The sequence below is a fragment of the Callorhinus ursinus genome, unplaced genomic scaffold, assembly GCF_003265705.2.
Source record: "Callorhinus ursinus isolate GAN/ISIS: 27379988/994484 unplaced genomic scaffold, GSC_fseal_2.0 scaffold3, whole genome shotgun sequence".
In the NCBI taxonomy this organism is placed as follows: Eukaryota; Metazoa; Chordata; class Mammalia; order Carnivora; family Otariidae; genus Callorhinus; species Callorhinus ursinus.
Window position 1 is genome coordinate 67,562,060 of NW_027397065.1, and position 17,243 is coordinate 67,579,302.

The window sequence follows — 17,243 nt, forward strand, 5'->3', positions numbered from 1 at the left end:
GGAAGAAATCTTACCAAGAAGGTAATTTTAAACAGAAAACCTCAGTTCCCTATCTTCTTCTCTTCTCAGTACAATTAACCGGTCTCTTCTTTTAAACCCAGTTCTCATCATTTCCTGTACCCAAAAAAAGATCAGTAATTTCTGTATATTGTATATCCAGTAACAGATTTAAATGAATTTAACAGTCAACTTATCAAATTCTGCCAGAGAAACACTCCTTATATGAAGCTTTTAATGACAGAATGTTGAAAATGCCTAGGTAACAGATTTCAGCACCATCTCTGTATTAGCAGATTGTTTCAAAATGCACACGAACCCTGAATTCATATATACCTAGGAAACTTTCCCGTTATTCCCTCTTCAACTACACCAAAATCAAAGTTCTGTGTTCTAACTACCCTTTCTGTATATATAAGGAATACTTTACAAATCCACCCTATTAAGTTAATAGAACACATATATGTTCCCAAATAAGGGGAAAGCCACCAGTCAAGTATTATTTGTCTAAAATGCCATTTTGAAGTACCTATTATCGGATGGAGGCTAAAATACCAGAAGAGAAGATTTATTTCCCCAATTATGCACCTATTAGGGTTACTGCTAAAAACATTAGAAAAATCATCTAAAAAATGTAAAAACATACTTAAAACAGAATAGCTGCCAGAAAAAAATTTAGTAACTATGTGTGTCCTGGCAGCTAGTTTTGAAACCAAGTCCTTGACAATTCCACTATAAAATGTTTTAGACGCAGTAATCAAAATTGTATAATAGTGCAACTCTCCGACATGGCAGTAAACCATTTAAGATTAGCTACCAAAAATAATTTGTTAACAAGAATTTTTTTTACATGTCTTTAAACTTTTCTTTTTACTATTCCATCTAGAATTATGTCCTAGCAATGTGCTCAAAATATCCTATGTCTCATTTAGTTTGAAGAGAATTCCTTCCTCTTCACTGCCACATTCTTTCATTTCAGTTATAGTTCCTTAAATTCTCTTCCTAAGGCACACCCTGCCCTATTTATTGCTGCAAAGCCCCTGAAATCTGTGCCTCAATCTGGGTCTGCCTCATCACTACACTTTAATGAAAATCACTTCAGAGTACCTGCTAAAACTTAGTAACATTAAGTCTAGAATACTATTGTCCAGTAGATTAACTGCAAAAAAAAAGAACCAAGTCTACTAAGAGAAGGCCAAAAAACAGAAATATATGTTCTATATACTCTTTCTTCCAAAAACTGACCAAATTACCTAAAAGCTCAGTGATTTCTCTGGCTACATATAATCCATACTCAATGTTATAAAATGAAATGTTAGGCCAGTAAGCTTTCACAATTTTTATTAAATCCTAATCTAATATAACAGTATCTGATTTTATAGACATCATCCCATGGTGAACATGTTTAATAAGTGAAAGTAAATCAGACATCGAAGTCATTATTCTCTGCAGACTAAGCAATAAGGTAACTACACAGAACACTACAGGTAACAACATACACTTACTTGCCAGAGTTTTCATACAAGTCATTTTTTTTATCAAACTATATCTCCTAATATTTAATACAGTAGAATTAGTGATTGTAGCTCTCATATAATATTTTAATTACAAGTACCTTATTGAGATAACTAACATTTTGACAGTTTCACTGACTTTCCAAATTAGTATAATATATTCAAGAAAGAGAACAAAAAAGTGAAATGAAAACTGAACATAACATTAAAGGAAAACGAAGTAAAAAAAAAGGGAAAGTGAAATATCACTGGGGTAGAAAAATCCAACAAGTCTAGACATTGGGCTGGAAGAAAACAGATCAACTATGGATTTCACAAGTCAAGAGTTTATAAATTCAATGCAATACAAATCCTTTGAATGTAAAAGCCAAGGTGAAACCAACAGGTCTATAAACTGTTACTTTTGGCCTTAAACAGTACCAACTCTTGATCAAAAAAGGCCACAACAGTTAAGATTGTATTACTTGATTTTATTTTACACTAGGTGGCGGGCACAAAGCAATCCTCCTTAATAAAGTTGACAATTAGCTTCACTCAGAACACTTTTAATAATGCACATAAAAAAAAAGTATTCATCTTACAAATTGTTCTGCAATCCAAATATACAATAGCTTAACGTTTAGAAAACAAAAGCCAATGTAAAAAGACAGATTAAAACAACTAGAACAGTACAGGTTTCATGTGGCTCTGATTTTACAGCTTTCTTACTGCGTCATCAATGTCCGCAATCTGTTCCTTCAGCTGGCTCCATTGCTCGGGATTTAAAGAAATACCTAAAACAAAGTTTTAAAAAATTAAAAGTTGGAAATCCCTTTAAGCTCTGACGATTTTCATACTTCCAACTAAAAAACTGCTTTAATCGACAACTGCCACTTTGACCGGCACAATGGTACCATATTGAGAGTCCAATCTCGTTACTACAGATTCATCACAATTACCTGAGCACAACAGTCTTACGCCCAGTTTTACTTCCAACACTGTATCCTGCACAATACTTAATACAGCCTGTGAGAACAAATGATGATGTGAAGATGTATCTCACAAAACCTTGCAAACTAGCAGGCTAAGTGGCCAGGTCCAGATTTCCTATGTGACACTCCATTTCTACATCCAGTTGGTTCCAACATTTGCTCAAAATTTCTATAGGAACTCAAGGTGAACAACTTTGTGATGAGTTCTTCCAGAAGCATTCATTTCACTTTGGAAAAATTCCTGGGATGTGACCCATACAGGACTTCTCAGAATATACATAGTGGTTAAAAATGCATTCTGGAGTCCTGCTGTCAAGGTTCAAATCCCAGCCTCCCTATCACTAACTGTATGACCTTAAAAAAAAAAAATTCTCTAAGCTTTAGTCTCCTCACCAGTAAAATGGTATTTACATCTCAAAGTGGTATTGTGAATCAATAAATTAGCTAATCTGAGGAAAAAGCTGAGTGTATGACCTGACACATAAGTAAACACTTAAAATGTTAGCTAATAACATGTCTTCTCTATTTAAAAAGTAAAAATGTGAAGAGAAAGTACTTTGCACTTGGAACTTCTAATGTCCTAATACCTGACCCATATAAAAACAAAAATAAACTAGAATTGGAAGAATTAGTGTATTTCTCAAAAAACTACTGGGAGGCCATGAACTTGAGAGGAAGGCAGAAGAACATACTGGGTCAACACCTTGGACGGGCTTTAAAGCTGATTAAATTGTTTTAATAAACGCCTGCAGGAACAAGAGAAGAAATCTGGCACTGGCCACAGTGAAACAACTAAATGAGCAGTCCAGAAGTGGCCTTGAAAGAGAAAAGGTTAAAGGGTAGAAAAACATAGAGGTTAGGTTTAATAAACTAAGAACTGCATGAAGCAAACAAGTGGTACCTTCAAGATGACAAAGAGGCGGAGTAGAAGATAAAAATATCTTTTTTATCTAAGGATCAACCTAAAGCAGCTAACTACCCCAATATATGAATTTATGTTAGTACATATGTTCTCTAGGTATATGATGAATAAATAAAGCATGTTTCTATGATACTGATATACTTGGGACTGGGTGAAGCACAAACAGAAGAAGGACAAAGACCCGCTTTGGATGCCCCCTCCCAAAGGATATCCTTCAGATGAACCAAAAGGAAAACACTCTAAGCCAGAATTTTTCATTCCCAATTTTACAACTTCCCAGATCGTGCCTGCTCTACTTAAGAATTCACATCATTTTTTTTTTCTAAAGTCACATCCAAGCAAATTAGCAACCAAATGAAGTGATATTAGGGTTATTTTTTTCTGGGTTTTATTCCAACAGTTATTCAAGACATGTCATTAAAATAAGTTAAATATCATGTCTAAAAGACTACATACAAAAAACAAAGAATCAACTTAATGAGGATGTTCCAAATGCACTGCCAACATTATTTCAATTTTAAATAAGGTAGGTTACTTTTTAGTTTAGTTCTAATTATTAGAACCAAATTCAGAAAATTAAATCTCACCTTTTCTTCCAGGTTTCATTTCACCTTCTGGATCCATCCAATATTCTCTAATATCAATTAGGACTTTCCCTTTAAAGTCCCGAACACTGACGTACCTCATTTTCCCAATCTGCAAAAGAAACAAAAACACAGAAAGGTATTCACATCAACAGTGGTGTCCCTATTTATATTCACAACTTGCCGCACACTCCCTCTACTTTTAATCAAAGTAACTATTCTCAATATCAAAACTACAACCAAAGGAAATGTCACTGTTAAGAAGAAATCTTTCTTAAAAAAAAAAAATCTTTCTTAAAAACATGGAAAAAACAAAGTACATCTCACACTTCCAATCATTTTTACATTAAAGAAATCATTAGTAAAACAGAGCAACACTGGAACTGGAAAACAGTTCCTCAAAAAATTAAAAATGGAATAACTGATCCAGCAGCCCCACTTCTGGGTATGAACCTAAAAGAAATGAAAGCAAGGTCTTATTTATACACCCATGTTCACAGCAGCATTACTCACAACAGCCCAAAGATGGAAACAGCCCACATGTCCATCGTGAGATGAATGGATAAACAAAATGTGATATATATACATACCGTGGAGTGCTATTCAGCCTTTAAAAAGGAAATCCTGTAACATGCTACAACATGGATGAACCTTACTGACATGTGCTAAGTGAAATAAACCACTCACAAAAAGATGCATACTGGAGCACCTGGGTGGCTCAGTCGGTTAAGTGTCCAACTCTTGATTTCACCTCAGGTCATGAGGGTCGTGAGATCAAGCCCCACATGGGGCTCTGCGCTAGGTGGGTCTACATGAGATTCTCCCTCTGCCCCTGCCCTTCCCCCGCACTCAAGCTCCCACTCTAAAATAAATAAATCTTTAAAAAACAAATGCATACTGCATGATTCCACTTATACAAGTGCCTACACTAGTCAGACTCAGAGACCAAAAGCAGAATGGTAGTTATCAGGGGCCGGGAGAAGAGGGAGAGGGGAGTTTAAGTTTTGCTAAAAGAAGACTTTTGGAGATTTGTCTCACAATAATATGAACATACTTAACACTACTGCTTAAAAATGGTTAAGATGGTAAATTTTATGTTGTGTTTTTTACCACAAAAATCATTAGAAAGCCAACTTTTGCAGTACAAACTACAATCAGTAGGAATCCACAGACCCCACTACCTATATACCATTCTAAAAATCCAGAGATCCAGTCAATAGAACATGAGAAAGCTTTTCCTTTTAGACATTCATTAACATCTTTAATACACTTCACCATAGTCTCAAATTAAGAACTTAAAACTACCCACAGAAAACCATTTTTCAAAAACTTTATACTGTGCTTAACAAACTACAAATTCCACAGAGAAGGAAAAGGCTTTACTCAACAAAGTGTCTATAAGCACTTTCCAGGATGTCTTACGCTGTAAGACACTGTCTTTACTGTCTAGCACTTCAACACGTCATACTTTCTGATCAAAACTTTTACCGCCTATATCTATCTCTTACTCATTCTAAAACTACTCTTCAATCCTACTAAAAACTGGCCATGATTTTTGTGCTTAGAACATCTCAACATGTAAAGATTCTGGGTATGGCTATGTTCCTTTTCCTTCTAACCTGGGTCCCTTGATTATTAATAATCCTTTTAATTAAGATACTAAGTATTACTGTAGCAGAATCACAGCTGTGCTGACCCAGTACTTATTAATGGTTTCCATCTTGCATATGTCCCCTTAGACTGCTTTTTCTTGTCTCAGCCAGGTCTGGTTCATTTTCCTTTAGTTTTCTATCCTTAAGTTTCTGATCCTGCTGGTGTGTCCCTACTTTATACCCCATGCTTTATGGAGAAAATGAAGTCCACTCAATTTGGGTAAATGCCTTCAAATCTCTCTTCTCTGTACTCACAACACCATCAATTCTTAACTTTTTACTTTTTCTATCCCATTTCTTACTTATGCATTTTTTCCCTTTCCAATGGCTTATCTACCATTTCCTAACATGCTCATTCCCCTCTTTCTATAAAGCATTTTCCCTAATCTGCAGTATTTTGTAACTTTCTCCATGTTTCATTCTTCCTTTTATTGCTAAATTTTGGAAGGATAAAAAATACTGTTTCTACTAATTGAATTCCCACCGCCTACTCTAAAGTCACCAGTGATCTTATGGGCAGTTTTAATGGCTTATTTTTTCATCAGTCTTCTTTGTACCCCCCTAGTGCCTATCATACTAGGTTCCCCATAAACTGTTTTAGTGGATAAATTAAATAAGACCAAAATAATTATCACAATGAAACTGTTAATTGTGATTTATAATACTGATTTAACAACTCTAAAAAATGTGTAAGTATCTTAAGCAGCCAACCACAGATCTGAACATTGTTTCATTTTGGTTTTTAGTAAGCCCTCTAGCTAGTAAGCCCATGAGCTAGCTCAGTATATAATATTAAAATGTACTGAAAACCTACTAAAGTGATATTGATTAGGTTAAGTCAAGTACGAGTTCGGTGTGGGCTTCAGCATGTGGAAGAGACCTTAGATATTAGGATCTAACCTTGAAATATGACAGCCTATTAGTTAAGTAAAAGAGACCAAAATGACAAGGACATAGAAGGAACTAAGCAGAAAGATTCAACACTGCTGAGACTCAAGGACAGGCTGACTAGATGGAGCTATACTGAAGAGGACTTGAAAAACCAGGAAGAGATCCTGGAGCCTTTATAGGTTCTTGAACTAAGGACCAAACACAGAAGCAGAAAAAATACTACTACTCCTCTCTTCTGCAAGGCTTGTATTCCTGACAATCTAAAAATCTGAAAACAGGGTTAAAACTTTAAAATCGCACTAGAGGGACACCTGGGTGGCTCAGTCGGTTAAGTGTCTGCCTTCGGCTCAGGTCACAATCAGCAGGGAGCCTGCTTCTCCCTCTGCCTGACGTTCCCACCCCCCCCGCTTGTGTGTGCTCTGACAAATAAATAAAATCTTTAAAAATAATACATAAAAAAATAAAATCGCACTAGAAAAAGAATTAAAATCAAGACTGAAAGCAAATCTTTTTTTTTAAAAGAGAGACAAGCACGTTGTAAGTATATTAATATTTTACCAGTCTTAAATTAGTACTAACAACTATTTAATTATTTTATCATAAAGAACATGGAACAGGGCGCCTGGGTGGCTGTTGTTAAGCATCTGCCTTCGGCTCAGGTCATGATCCCGGGGTCCTGGGATCGAGCCCCACATCGGGCTTCTCCCTCTCCCACTCCCCCTGCTTGTGTTCCCTCTCTCGCTGTGTCTGTCAAATAAATAAAATCTTTAAAAAAAAAAAAATTGAATACAATAAATACACAACAAATGGTTAGCTAGGTACTTTTAATTTCTACTCTTGCTCCCTAGGAACTATTCAGAAGCTCCTTTATCCATGATTTCAATGAGGTGTGCTATAAATATTGTTTGCCACAGATTAACAGAAAAGGCATTTTCCTCCTCCCAAATATGGCTGACCATCCACATATCCAAAACTTTGTGAACGTACAATCTGAAGTCCATAATCACTTTTCAAGTGACTTTATTTGATGTACAGTAAATAAGAAATTATTCAAAGTGAGAAAAGGTACAGATGAGTAAAATGATACTCTAGAATTTGCTAACAACGTTTCAGAGAACAGTAGCACCAAAGAGCTGTGGGGTTGAAACGAAGGGCAACTGTGGGAACACCCACTCACACTGTTCTACCCAAATGAGTCTCTGATTATAATCTGAAACTTACTATGCATTTTGTAGCTCATCCCCAGTGTATCAGTGTTCATTTTAACATAAAAGGTTTTAATGAAAATCTCCCAAGAGGGGCCCTACAGAAAAATGCACCACGTTTATCCCTGTGACTTCATTCTCCGATACCAAAGCAGCAAAACCATAGCAGTACGTACATTCACTCCAGAGTTTAAGCAGTAGTGGATGGCATCAGAGGAAGGAGAAAGTTAGAAGGATGCTTTGCCCCTAAGATCAGGAACAAGGCATGGATGTCTACTCTCATCATTTGTTTTCAATATACTAGAAATATTAGCAATAAAGAAAAAGAATTAAAAGGATGATGTAAAACAGACAAAATCAACACCACCACAGAAAGTTCTAAGAAGTCTCTAAAAAGTACATATGCAACCTATTATAAATACACAGTACATATATATTTACATTATATTAGTAATACTATAACATCTTTTCTAGCAATGAACTGGAAAATCAAGTTAAGAAAGCAGAGATTTCTGATAGAACCAAAAAACATAAAATACCAGGGGTGCCTGGGTGGCTCAGTCGGTTAAGCTTCTGACTCTTGGTTTCAGCTCAGGTCGTGATCTCAGGGTCATGAGATGGAGCCGCTCATCGAGCTCCATGCTCATCAGGGAGTAGGCTTCTCTCCCTCTGCCCCTCCCCCCCCGCATGCACGCTGTCTCTCTCAAATCTTTAAAAAATATATGTAAAATACTTAAGAATAAATTTAACAAAAGATGTGCAAGACCTCTATCATGAAATTCACAAAAGAGACAAATTTAAGATCTAAATAAATGCAAAGAGACACCATGTTCGTGAAATGGAAGACTCAGTATTGCCAAGCTGCCTATTCTCCCCAAACTGATCTTCAGCCTGACCCAATCCCAATCAAAATCCCAGTAGGCTTTTTGGTAAAAACTGACAAGCCTTATTCTATAATGTGTATGGAAATACAAAATACGCAGAAGAGCAAAATCATTCTGAAGGTGAAGAATAATGTTAAAGGACTTTCACTACCTGATTTCAAGACTCACTATAAAAGCGCAGCAGTTGTGACTTGTGATACTGAAGTAAAAAGCATTCAATGGAATAAAACAGAGATCAGAAATAGACATGAATTTTATATATTCATGGATTCTCATTATAAAGATCCAACATGAGTCAATGGAAAAAAGTCTTTTCAACAAATGGTACAGAACAACTGGATCTCTCTGCGGAAAGAAATGAGTTCACCTATTTCACACCATACACAGAGAAACTAAACTAATTCTATGTGGATCACACACCTAAGCATGAAAGTTATTAACTATAAAAATTCTAGGGAAAAAAACAGTGGCAAAATTTGTGTGGCCTTGGGGTAGGTAATGTCATTAAAAAGCATTAACCATAAAAGGAAAAAAATTTATAAAAATGGACTTAATCAAAATTAAAGCTTTCTAAAAATGCTTAAGAAAATTAAGAGGCTCTTAAAAAAAAAAAGGACGCCTGGGTGGCTCGGTTGGTTGAACATTTGCCTTCAAGCTCAGGTCATGATCTGAGGGTCCTGGGATCGAGTACCGCATCGAGCTCGTTGCTCAGCGAGGAGCCCACTTCTCCCTCTGCCTGCCGCTCCCCCTGCCTGCACGCGCTGACAAATGAATAAAATTTTCTTTAAAAAAAAAAAACAAAAAAAAAAACAGATGGGGAGCCTGGGTGGCTCAGTCAGTTAAGCGACTGCCTTCGGCTCAGGTCATGATCCCAGGGTCCTAGGATTGAGCCCTGCATGGGCTCCCTGCTCAGTGGGGAGTCGGCTTCTCTCTCCCTCTGCCTGCCACTCCCCCTGCTTGTGCTCTCTCAAATAAATAAATAAAAATCTTAAAAAAAAAAAAAGAAAGAAAGAAAGAAAATTAACAGGCAAAGCACAGACCTAAAGAAAATATCCACTATACTTATAGCTGACAAAGAACTTGTACCTAAAATACATGAAGAACTCTTTCAACTCAATAAATCAAATGTCCTCTATTTTTTTAATGGGCAAAAAAGACTTGAACAAAGCACGAAGTAAACTACAATGAGCTCCTACTACACATCCCTTAACTTACGTGAATAGCATTAAATACTGACAAAACCCAGTGAGGATATGAAGCAACTGGAATCTCTCACATTGCTGGTGGGTGCATAAAATGGTACAGCTACTAGAGAAAACAGTTTGACAGTTTCTTACGAAGCTAAACATACACTTAGCCTATGACCCAGCAAATGCATCTGATATTGATCCAAAGAGGAAAAAAAAAATTCAAAGACTTTTACAAGAATGTTCCCATCAGCTTTATTCCTAACAGCCCAAAACTAGATAGAAACAACCCAAATGTCTATCCCAAGTGAATGGATAACAAATTGTTGTATAATCCTACAGTGGAATACCACTCAGCAATAAAAAGGAACAAACTACCAATAACAGTAAGAACTGACCCCAAGCTGTTACACCGAGCGAAAGAAGCCAGACACAAAACAATACAAACCAAACAATTCCATTTATATGAGGTTCTAGAACAGGAAAAATAAATATATAGTAACAGAAATCAGATCAGTAGTTACCTCAGGCAGAGGGAATGACTGCAAAGGGAGGCCAAGACGGAACTTTCTGGGGTAATGGAAACTGCCTCACTATAAGAGAACCATGTCTACTTGGCTCATCACTGCACACCCAAAACTCAGTAAGGCCTGATGAAATACAGTCTTTCAAAGCCATCAGAAAATTAAAAATATGTATCAATTTTATACATAACTATGCATTTTATATACATGTACTTCAACTAATAATTATGCCCACTTCTTGAAAAATTTCCCTTGCTATACCTCGATATTCAATCTTATTCCCCACTATATACAGAGCGCCGATTTCAGTAAACCTACCTGCCTCTCCTGTTCTTTTTTAAAGAAATATCTATTTTAGAGAGAAAGCAAGCGAGCATGGGGGTGGGGGGGCGCCTGAGAGAGAAGGAGAGAATCTCAAGCAGATGCCCTGCTGAGGGCGGAGCCCAACACAGGCTCAATCTTAAAACCCTGAGCAGAAACCAAGAGTCCCACACTTAACCAACTGAGCCACCCTGGCGCCCCTCACCTCTCCTGCTCTTATCAAGCCCAAACTTTGCAGGCCGTACTGCTGCTGCTTCTCCAGTAATACCCCACCCGTATTTCACAGCCCAATACTAGACCTATCTCCTCCAAACTGCTTCCTAAATGTGCTTCTCTCAATCTTTTTTGGGTATCTACCACTTTTAAATTGTTTAACACTTAGCCAAACTACAGGTTTCTAGACTTTAACAATAATCTAGCATCTTATAAATGACTTTCATTTCAATGAACCTGCTCCTATATTTCAACAACTATCCTTATATTAAATTAAGGTACTTTCCACATTTGTCAGATCAAGCCAGACACTAAGTCCTCAGGATCTCGGACACTACCTGGAACATGTTATCATCTCTGCTGCTGCTCTGCTTAGAGGACGACAGGGCTCTTGAAGTTTCACCAGTCTTTTGCTTCTTTACAGGTTTTTCTGGAGTAACTTGCTTTTTCCTCTTTAACTTGAAAGAAAAACAAGCACAATGGTTAAAATTTGCACACATAATAAGACACATCTCAGGTTCAAACACTTCATTACTTTTTAAGACTTAAAGGCTCAAAGTACTATATTTATTAAGAAAAAAATCATAAATATATACACAGGCAAGTTTCACTTGACAATAGAACTATGGAGCTAACCTAATATCTAACAGTGTTTTCAAAGTGTGTTCTCAGAAACCCAAAAAATACTTCAGGCATCATACTGGTAATAACCAGAGAAACAATTCTTTTCTAGACCAGGATCCCACATCCAATTTCTTTGGGGGCGGGGGGAAGCGATGGGCGGGACTGCTGCTTTTGAATAAATTTTGGAAACCCCCAAGTCTACTAAAGTTAGTCAGCAACTTACTATTTTTACAAAAGATATATATTAATTAGGAAGAATACAGCCAACTTATTCCAACCCAGGATATGTTATTTATTCCCTGCCTATTCCAAAAGGGACTTAAATTGACTTTGAAAATTTTTGAGTATGCAAAGCTAAGAAAGCTATTTTGTACTGGGCACTAGAAGTCAACAACTCAAGAACTTCATCACAAAAATCACTGAAGGTGGACAGCAATGTGTTGGATCAGCATCCAAAATCAAGACAATGTCTTAAATAAAGCAACATTATTGTAAAAACTTTTTATATAGCCTCATTCTTTTTTTTTTAATTTTTTTATTGTTATGTTAATCACCATATATTACATCATTAGTTTTTGATGCAGTGTTCCATGATTCATTGTTTGTTCATAACACCCAGTGCACCATGTATATAGCCTCATTCTTAAAATGACCTAACAGCCTATGGAAACTAGTAGAGTTCCTCCCAACCTAAACAGCAGAGGGCAGTCATGCTCCTTAGTGGAAAGTATAAACTAGTATGTTAATGTCTTACTAAATTAGATGAAGTTACGTAAAATAGAATGTACACATGTATATAAACTGAAAAAGTGAATGTATTACTGTGTTGACAGGACTAATGTACTATTAATAGCAAAAATAGCAAAAATCACCTCAGCTCAAAAGTAGAAAGTGATTATTCTTTATATAGGGGCTGGATATTCTCCATGGATTGACACATAAAAGTTCAGTAAAAATTTGTTTTCAAATTCAAAGGCCATACCGGGTGTGAATAAAAAACCTAAGAGATATTTCCTTCTGGAGTAGAGCTGTGTATGTTGAGGCCTTATTGCAACCTTTAGGTTATATATTCTGTATTTCCCTATACAGGTCCATCTTCTCCAAGATTCTCCCATAAGCTCTTTTAACTAACACTGCCAACTAAACTCAGACACATAATTATGTAAGCTCCTAGGAATTAAAAAAACAGTTCTGCACAGAAGCTCTGACTACAGTCTGAGAGGCTCAGTTAGGCAGAATACACCACTCCCAGCACAGTTGTCATCCACTGTAGAAAAAGGCTGTTGTCAAAATGGGGAATTTCATGTTAGTTTTGCTGGGTGTTGATTTAACTAAAAGGAGGGGACCAGAGTAAATAACATTCTAACTTAGAACGTACCAAGCCTACATTTTAAGTAATCCTAGTGGGCTGGATAAAAATCAACCGCTGAGAAGGCGGTCAAAACTGACATCTGCATTCAAAGAGTTCAGGTAATTTAACTCAACTACAACACACAATACCTAGAGTTTAGGCAGATTTCTCAATAATGGCAAATAGCAAATTGGCCTCATTATAATGCTATTCCCCGGAAGGAATAAGGTGGTGGTTCTGTAGCTTTGGGGTTCCTAGAAGACTTGCTCAAGTCTGATTCAGGGGCTGGAAGTGTGCATGTACAAGTACCCTAGGCCCTTTGGTCAAGTGGTCCAGGAGCCTTCTGCACTTTGAGAAACACCCACCTAGGCGCTCATTTTACCATTCTGATATGCCTTGCTGTCCTTCAGAACTGGATGTGGACAATACTGCTGAATTAAGTATCACAGAAATGACTTGCATTAATAGTCACCTTTTTGTCAACCTCACTGTCAGAATCACTGCCAGAAGAGCTTGAAGAAACAAGTTCCTTTGATTTAGGCATTCTGAAAGAAAAATACATTATACACAATAATTTACAAACTGTTCCCCTACCTTCGACTTGACTCTTTCCCAAGCAAAAATTCAAGAAGTTCCATGGTTCTACCATTTTGTGGTACTGGAGTTGTTAGGCTAAGCACAATGCTAGAAGTTATACTTTTTTTTTTTTTTAAGATTTTTTTAGTTATTTATTCATGAGAGACAGAGGAGGAGAGAGAGAGAGAGAAGCAGAGGGAGAAGCAGGCTCCCAAGGAGCAGGGAGCCCGATGCGGGACTCAATCCCAGGACCCTGGGATCATGACCTGAGCCGAAGGCAGACGCTTAACCATCTGAGCCACCCAGGCGCCCTAGAAGTTATACTCTTAATTTATACTCTTCCAAGTTGAAAATAACACCCAGAACCCAGCAAGGAGAATCCAGCAAGGAGAAAGAACTAAATGTCACACATATCTCACACTCCTACACCTCTTTCTCAAAGCCATTGGGTCTTTTTATACTTCATTTTAGAGGAGTTAGATGTTTATACGTAGAATAAATTGTAAGAAGGAAGCTGACAGCAATCTGTTAAAACCAGGAATAGGAATATTCTCAGTACTGCTTTATATTTCTCACTGATGAGACCTAACAGAATTATTCGCTGCAGGAATTGACCCCAACATTCACACAACATGGGGCACAGCTGCACTATACAGATGTAATTCATTTGCCAGTATAATCCTATTTTTTCATATTTTGTAAATGTTCTTAATTTTCTTTGGCTTTTTGATCATGCCATCAAAATGACAAGCACTAATTCAGAGTTCACAAAGTTAAACAATTTTTTACAGTTCATTACATTTTACACTGATTTTTCTACTCTGAAATGTAACTACATTTTGAAGAATCTGCTTATGGGAGGGGCAAAACCTTTTCTCAAATTCCACTATGACCCTCATTCCCCCCAAATAGAGGTACATAACCCAATATCTTGCTTTCAGGTGGATCTTTACTGAGTGCCTGAGCACAGCAAGATAGAGAACCTTGTGCATCTACTTTTGCAGAAGATTAAAAAAAAAAAGCTAAAGCCCAAATTTCAAGGAATTCCAAGGCACTCTTCAAGGCACTTAACAATACCAGGTGGTAAACCACTTATTATTAAAGGATCTTTAGCCTTCCCCATCTCCAGAAAGACTGAGTCTTATTAATTTTTGTATGCCCTAAAGGGCCCAATATGTACAACACAGTCTGCAAATGTTGAATAAAGGAAAAAAAGTCTTCATTTCCTCCTCAAAAAATCCTAAGTAATCCAGCTCTCTAAACTTCCTTGGCACTAACACTAAATGTGTTCCACATTAGGAGGTCAAGGTAAAAGAAGTGGGCCATCCATCCCAATTCTAGCGACTAATTTCAAAAAGCTCAAACATGCACAACCAGCCATGTTGATTTGAACTGGTAATTTCTTGAGGAGAAGAGTAAATTCTGAGGGGACCAGCAACGTTCAGAACCAGATTTTATGTACTATTCCTGTTACTGCTCCATTTTACAACCTAAACTCCAAAAGCAATTTAGGTTTTTTAATGCTAGCAGCTAATAATGCCAAGAAACATTTTTTAAAAGGTAATTAAATCGGACATAACCTATTTTTCACTTTGAAACAGTCAAGCATAACTATACGGTCTATTAATAATAGCTGCGGGGGGGGGCTGCCTAAGATCATTTCAAAGAACGACCTCGTAATTAACCCAAATTAGAGGATCATTCAACAACAGAAAAGATAATGGTAACCAACACCACTCTGAACTTTTGACAGATTTTTACTTTTACTTAATCTTTACTGTTCGAAGGAGGCAGGCCAGTAATTCGGGAAGGTGATACTAAAACGCTAGTTAAGAATATATACAAAACGCAACTGAAAAAATGAGTTTCGGTCTGTGATGATGGCGTGGAGGGAAGATTAGAAAAGACGAGGTGAAAAATAAACCTGGACTAAAGGGCACAGGAATTCGGTACAACACGAGGGTGATGAGCACCAAGACGGGGAAGGGGGTCGCGCGGTGCCAGGAAGCTTCTGGAACCCTGGGGCTGGCAACCGCTGAGGCAGGGGGAGACAGGTTGGTCGGAGGGGGCGTGGGAGGCGGCGAAGTGCGAGGAGACCTTATGGGAAGAGGAGGGACTTGCACCAAGCGCCATTTTCTTCTCTCGAAGCGCTGGCTACCCCCAGCACACCAGCCGTCCTTCCCCCAACCCCCCCCAGCCCTCCTCCGACGGGGTCCGCTCTCTCCCTCCCCTAGAAAGCGCCCCCCAACCCTGGATGCCGGGGTTCGAGCCCCAGCCAGGCCTTGAGGAGAAGCAGGCTCCGCACGCGCCCCTGCCGTGGCCCGGGCCGCCGCGGCATTGTCCCGGGGGCGCCCGGGCCCCCTCCCCACGGCTCCTCGCCTCCGCCCGGCCGCGCCCCGCCGCCAGGGGCCGCCGCACTCGCCGCGCCGGGGCCATTCCCGGGAGCCAGCTTCTGGCGCGGAGAGGCCTGTAGGGCATGGGGCGCGGGTCGCGACGGAGGAGGAGATCCAGGGAGGCCGAGGCGGGGAAGTCTGGCAACGCCGCCATTTCCCCCGGCCGTCGCCTTGCGAGCGGGGTGGAGGCCGCGGGCGGCTCGCGGCCCGGCTGGGATGGTGGGGGCCGGCTAGGCAGGGGTTCGAGGGGTGGGGGCGGGGTCCCCAGCACTCACGCTCCACTCTCGCAGCCGAACCTCTTTCTGCTCGCTCGCTTGCAACTGACAGAGAACCGGAAGTGACGGAAGCCCAGAGACGCCGGCCCCGCCCCTCGGGGGTTGCGCACACATGATGGGGCGTGGCCTCCCTGCCCAAACCAACACCGAGACCCTTTCCAGGGCCTTAAAGGGACCGGCCCTCGTCCTCAGCCAGTCCCTTGAAAGTGAAATGCATCAAAGTTTAAGTATGACCTGTGAGTGAATGAGGGCACGAAGAAAACATGAATGAGAAACATCGAGCTTTGCACTTGTTCCGTAAATGTTTCTTGTACTAAAGTGAAGTGTTCATACTGAAAAAGCCCCTTTTCCCAGAAATGGTCCTTAACCCCCATTCCCAATATTTGACTCTGGCTGGTAAAATCCAAAGGAAGGAAGCCAAAGTCACATGTTTAATTCCAGAAAGTGCAAGAAGTCTTTACAGAAGTCCTTGGCCACACACACCCTTATTCTTAAACTGAAGTCCTGGGGGTGGTTCACAGAAGAGAAATCTACAGTACAAGCAGGAACATGACCAATAGAGTATTTGAGTGTATATTTAATGAATGCCTACTATAGCCAAGAATATATATAAAGTTTTATTTATCCAACACACATTTATCAAGCACCCAGTATGTGCCAGGCACTGCACGAGACACTTTGCATATATCATTCATCCTAAAAAGCACTTTCCAAAGTAGGAATAATTATTCTATTTTATAATGAAGAATTATAGGGTCAACAAGGTTGAATAAGCTGCTGGAGGTTATGGGAATGAGTCACAATTCAAACCCTGCACGGCCTGCCTGACTCAGACTGCTGCAGGCTGGGGGAGAATGCAAAAGTTCTTACCCCTCTCCTGTTCATGCAGCATCAGGCTAGATGACCACTTCTCAAAAATGAAACACTTACTGTATAATTCCTTTTATATGATGTTCCAAAACAGGCAAAAAAAAAAAAATCTATGGGGATCTAGGTCAGGTTACCCTTGGGGAATATCACTTGGGAGCAAGCATGAAGGAATCTGCTAGGATGCTGAATATGTCTTGGTCTGGTGGTGGTTACACAGGTGTACTACAGATGTATGATTTCACTTAGTATTTGTGCATTTCACAGTACATAAGATACACTTCAATGGGAA

The 17,243-nt window shown here is 38.9% G+C and overlaps 1 protein-coding gene across 2 annotated transcripts; it reads right to left on the reverse strand.

Moving 5' to 3' along the window:
* Positions 1–1,321: 1,321 nt before the first annotated feature.
* SUB1 (SUB1 regulator of transcription) lies at positions 1,322–16,175 on the reverse strand. Of its 2 annotated transcripts, none has more exons than XM_025867430.2 (5): positions 16,085–16,175; positions 13,313–13,385; positions 11,204–11,323; positions 3,992–4,100; positions 1,322–2,284 (listed from the first exon to the last, which is right to left on the reverse strand). In XM_025867430.2, the coding sequence occupies exons 2-5, from the start codon at positions 13,382–13,384 to the stop codon at positions 2,205–2,207; spliced, it is 381 nt and encodes a 126-aa protein (XP_025723215.1). In that variant the 5' UTR covers position 13,385; positions 16,085–16,175; the 3' UTR covers positions 1,322–2,204. The 2 variants fall into 2 exon arrangements, with proteins under 2 accessions (XP_025723215.1, XP_073747156.1); XM_073891055.1 differs by having other exon boundaries at positions 16,106–16,157.
* Between the last annotated feature and the right edge of the window lie 1,068 nt (positions 16,176–17,243).

What these genes read in the sequence shown, in the direction of transcription:
- SUB1 (XM_025867430.2), bottom strand. Translation starts at nt 13,384, where the DNA reads ATGCCTAAATCAAAGGAACTTGTTTCTTCAAGCTCTTCTGGCAGTGAT. An exon ending in ACAGTGAGGTTGACAAAAAG is followed by an intron (nt 11,324 to 13,312) that starts GTGACTATTAAT and finishes TTTTCTTTCAAG; the next exon opens with TTAAAGAGGAAAAAGCAAGT. An exon ending in AATGAAACCTGGAAGAAAAG is followed by an intron (nt 2,285 to 3,991) that starts GTGAGATTTAAT and finishes ACTTTGTTTTAG; the next exon opens with GTATTTCTTTAAATCCCGAG.